This window comes from Cyprinodon variegatus, unplaced genomic scaffold, assembly GCF_000732505.1.
Source record: "Cyprinodon variegatus isolate N-32 unplaced genomic scaffold, C_variegatus-1.0 Scaffold527, whole genome shotgun sequence".
NCBI classification, from domain to species: Eukaryota; Metazoa; Chordata; class Actinopteri; order Cyprinodontiformes; family Cyprinodontidae; genus Cyprinodon; species Cyprinodon variegatus.
Window position 1 is genome coordinate 322584 of NW_015150980.1, and position 4961 is coordinate 327544.

Genomic DNA, 4961 nt, shown 5'->3' on the forward strand with positions numbered 1-4961 from the left:
CCGTTACTTTCAACGCCGTTAGTCCCATCACTGAATATAAACCTAACCATATAGCCAAAATCTAACCAAATTTTTACTTTTCATATTATTTATAAATCTCTGTGAATTTTCACAAATTTTGTACCAATCTAGGATTTTCTGGAGTCGCCTAGCTTGTCAAAAATAAATCTTTATATTAAGTTTGATTATAGACATTTCTGTGTTTACCTGACCAGCTCATCTAATCAAAGTAAATCACTAAAACAAAGGAGTTTATACTTTTTTATTTAACATGAATGTTGGCGAAAGGTAAATCAATCGATTGCTAACCATCCCTAATGACATCTCTGGTATCATGTTATCGAATTTAGATATGAACCATTTTAATCTAGTCCATCTCTTTTCCCATGTTAGAATGTGGTTATGTTGCTACAAAAGCCCGAATCGTTGGAGGTCAGAACGCAATCCCTGGGCATTGGCCTTGGCAAGCAAGCTTACAGGACGCCGGTTTCCACTTTTGTGGAGGATCCCTGATCAATGAACAATGGGTGCTGACGGCTGCTCACTGTGTAGGAAGGTGAGATTACACTCAAAGTCATTTAGCATTGTTACAATTATCTTGTCATGGGTGGCTTTTCTTTCCTTCTTTTAGCACAGGTGTGCACATACATGAATAACAGTGCAAGTTCTTAAAACTTTTTAAATGTAAAAAATGGTACTACCGACTGGGTTACTGGTTTTGGGGACTGTAGACCAGCCAACCACATTCAAGAAGAAAGCTATTTTTGTCTTTTCTCTTAAATTCGTTAATCTACTGTTCAACTATCTAAGAGCACAGACATCAATTGTATGCAGTGATCTCTATTTGTGCTCTTCATCATACTCCCTAAAAAAGGGAAACCTCAGTTCAAAACTGACTATGTCTTGTAATCCCATACACTTGTTTATATGATTCCATTGAATTAAGAAAATTCAGTAACTGAGTTAATAGTAAGTTTATTATGGTCAGATTTCAAATAAGTGTGCATAATAAGATCAATACCATTTAATATCCCCATTGTGAACTTGCTTAACAGAATCAAGTATTTTGGTGATGCTTAAATATGTTCAAATGTCACAATTTGTTTAAAACTAAATCAATATTTCATCACACAAAACCAATATTTGCTGACTGGGTATGATCATGAAAATGTATAAATAGTGAACTCACCATTCTCACCAATTTAATGTTTTTTTTGTGTATTTTAGTGATATTCTTACTGCTGAAGTCCATCTGGGTGTCCAAAATTTATCAGATCCCAACCCAAATGAAGTGAGTCGGGGGATTAAACAAGCCTTCTGCCATCCTGGCTATGATACAAATACTATGGAGAATGACATATGCCTGCTGGAGCTGTCAGCTCCTGTCAACTTTACAGACTACATAAAGCCTGTATGCTTAGCCTCAGGGGAGAGCACCTTTCTTGAGGGTACTAACAGCTGGGTCACTGGATTTGGAGACCTAGGTAAGTTCCAAAAAATGTATCTTGGTTATCAGTACTGTTTGTAAATTCCCAGCAGAACACTGAAATATTCCTTCACTTAGGTAACGGGATGAAACCTGACATCCTGCAGGAAGTAGAAGTGCCAATTGTGGGAAACAATAAGTGCTCATGTTACAATCAAGAATTCACCATCACAGAAAACATGATTTGTGCAGGCCTTGATCTGGGAGGAAAGGACTCATGTCAGGTGATCTGGATTTTCTTTAATCTGTAGGACATAATCTAGTCTAATGTCTTGCCTGGTAATGACTGAAAAAGAAATATCTATTCATCTTTCTGTCCAATTATCCAATCGGCCATCTACTTTCTATTTTCCTCTCTTAATACCAGGAGACCACAAGAAAAAGGCACTTAATAGTGGCTGTGTCCGGATGTCCACCCTAATCACTATATAGGGCACTCACTATATAGTTGTTACACCATTTTAGATGAGTGTATGAACAGCTAGTGGATGCAAAAGTAGTAGACTCGAAATTTCCCACTATGAACCTTGAAAAGTTGAGATCATCCATGGTCACTAGATGAGCAGATACATCCCAGAATAATTTGTGAGACCTATCCTCTCCTGCATCATGGTTTTTGTTGTGGGCCGGTGAGAAAGACTAAAGATGGCACATGCACCATGCAGGGAGGCAGAGTTATGTGACCAATGGGGAACAAAAATAGTGATCATCTGCCCGAACGGTCAGTTAACTGAGTTTACTATAAAGTCAACTGTATAGTCCAGTGGTGGCTGGTGGAGTTTTCTCCAGCAGGGGTTATAATTAAAAATGGACTAATACCAAAAATCAATCAAATATATACTAAGGTATCACACCAGTATATTTACATGAATGCCAACAACAAAAAACATCATTATAAAATTTTCTGAAGAGTGCTTTAAATTAGTCATACCTGTCTTAATCCATGCTGGGTCAGATCCTGACATTTGACAAAGAATGTAGGTAAAGCAGAATAAAGCGTGGGCCTCGCTGCATGCAGTTAGCCAAGCCTTGTTGCTAAATAATTATATAAACCCGTCAATCAGTCTCATTTAGTAACATATGACTGTGAAGTCAGCACTGTGGCGGTAGGTGGTGTGCAAATGGAGCTGCACCGCAGGATCGTCCTATCTTTTGCTTTGCAGAGGAGCTTCTGCACAACTTTAACAAGAGTCTGTGGGCAAAGATTTTTGCATCCCAGGGGCAAAAATATGTCACCATTCCCACAACCAATGAAATAACTTTACTTGTCATTATATGCTATTTTGAAATATTTTCTTCGTGTTTTAATGTCTTAATCCAGATCATTGGGCGGGGAGAACCACCTTGGCACTGTCTACTGTATTGGCCAGCTGCTAATTATATAGTCCCTGCTCTATATAATGATAAAGAGTTTAAAGGCTTAGGGTGGACACTCAGACACAGCCAGTGCCTTTTTTAAAGACAAATTAGGAAACAAACAATATGAATAAAGTACATCATCCTTATGATTTAAATCTAACTGGCTTGTCTTTCAATGCAAAACCACTGCCACCTGACGAAAGACATAAATCTCAGAAATTAAGTATAAAATAAGTCAATGTTTTAATATCTGTTTTCATTTAGAAAGTAATTATTCTCCAAGTAACTATGTTAGACCTAAATGACAATCCATTAAAAGTCTTCTTGCTGAATAAAAGCAAAGTGCTTTCTCAAAACATTTACAATCTTATTTTAAATCATAATTATCTCATTAGTTGGGGACATATCTTCTAAACCTCTAAATGTCTGAGTGACCAGCATTTGGGTCATGCCTAGTTTTCTGTACAAACTGCCTGTTATGTATTAAGCCTCAGCCTTCATTCACAACCACTATGAAAGATGAAGAAAAAACATACCAATGTTTCTTCAAAAAATACTGCAAAACATTTGGAAAAGCTGATGATATGCTGGGAAAATATACTTTACCTCAATGGAATAAAAGTCTAACTCTTCATGTGTAATTTAATTTCTAAGGAAGGATGGCATTAGATGCAGTATGATTCCCAAAGACACTATACGCCATTGAACTTTAGAGCTGCAAACTTGCATTGTGTAGGGCAATTTTTAATGCCAGACTTCATATGACCAAAGCAAATGTACATGCAGAAATATGAAATAAGTTTAAATAAAAGTCTTTAAAAAAGTTTGGCTGGATTTTAAGCAACACAATAACCCTTACCACGCAGTCAGGATTTTTTAAGAAGGTTTAGAGAAACAAAATAAATAACAAATAGCTGAATCTAAAGAAATCTATAGCAAGTTATGTCAACTTTGTTTAAGCTACAAACCTAATGTAGCTTAAAACATTTGTTATAATTTCTTTGTGGATGTAAATTACGTTTATTGTTTTTTAAAACCTTGGTAAATTACATTTAAACCTTTACAAAATATGATTACAAAGGACGCAAACGCAAGCAAGTTTTCTGTATCATTAGCGTGCTGTTGTTTGCTTGATATTTCATCAACAATTTGTGTGGCCAAAATGGGCAATGTTTTACTTCCTTTGTTTTGTCATCATAAAGGAAAAAAAAAACATCTTATCTATTCGCCAGTTTTAACTCCTCATTGCGGATGTCACAGCTTGTAAACCATAAAAAGTGAAAAATGACCAAACCAGAACATGTTATTGTTTCTGAATTTAATACAAAAACATAAGTGCTCACAATCACTTAAAAAACTCTTCTGTTTCATCTATAGGGAGACTCAGGAGGACCACTGGTGGTTTACAATGGGTATGTGTGGGTTCAAGCTGGAGTGGTGAGTTTTGGAGATGGTTGTGCCATTCCAAAGAAACCCGGAGTCTACGCTCGAGTGTCGCAGTACGAGAGTTGGATTAGGGACACTGTAGCTGCAAGTGAACCAGGCTTTAGTACCTTCACCTCCACAGGCACCAACTTTGACTTGTTCTTCGTCTGTACTACCTCTCCCTGGCCCACTGACGGTAGCATTTTTGACAGTGCTGACAACTTGAGTCACTTTACTCACCTTGTGGCTCTGTCTGCTCTTGCTCTGGTTCTCCATATCTTTGTTAGTGTCAGGGGAAATTGAATGTATTAATTATGTTTCTGCTGTGCATTCATTAATGAGGTTGATTCTTTTTCCCTTTCATAGTCCTTCCCTGCAGCTGTAGTCAACTATTTCTTATTTACTTTGATCATTTAAAATAACATATGAAGGGTTTATCTAGATTATAGTACAGCATTTAATGCCGAAATCGTAGTCTATAAAGCTGTATTAAATCCAAATAAAAAATTTTAACTAATCAAGCACTATGATATAGCTGGGTCTTAAGCAAATATGGGCTCATTTGCACTGATTTGTGAATAAATGTTTACTTTTAATCAAGCAATTCAAATGTTTATGCATTGTGTTTGTTTTTTGATTTGATTTACTACTATCTGGGAGTAAAAATAAAATTCAATTCAATTCAGTTTAT

The 4961-nt window shown here is 36.4% G+C and overlaps 1 protein-coding gene across 1 annotated transcript in view; it reads left to right on the forward strand.

Annotated features, from left to right (window-relative positions):
• LOC107095184 (serine protease 27-like) overlaps positions 1 to 4929 on the forward strand; it is a 9379-nt gene extending 4450 nt beyond the window's left edge. The window contains exons 3-6 of the mRNA XM_015391172.1: positions 394 to 556; positions 1228 to 1484; positions 1565 to 1710; positions 4223 to 4929. Coding sequence (XP_015246658.1) covers positions 394 to 556; positions 1228 to 1484; positions 1565 to 1710; positions 4223 to 4573 — 917 coding nt within the window. The 3' untranslated portion in view covers positions 4574 to 4929. The remainder of the gene's footprint in view (positions 1 to 393; positions 557 to 1227; positions 1485 to 1564; positions 1711 to 4222) is intronic.
• Positions 4930 to 4961: the final 32 nt, after the last annotated feature.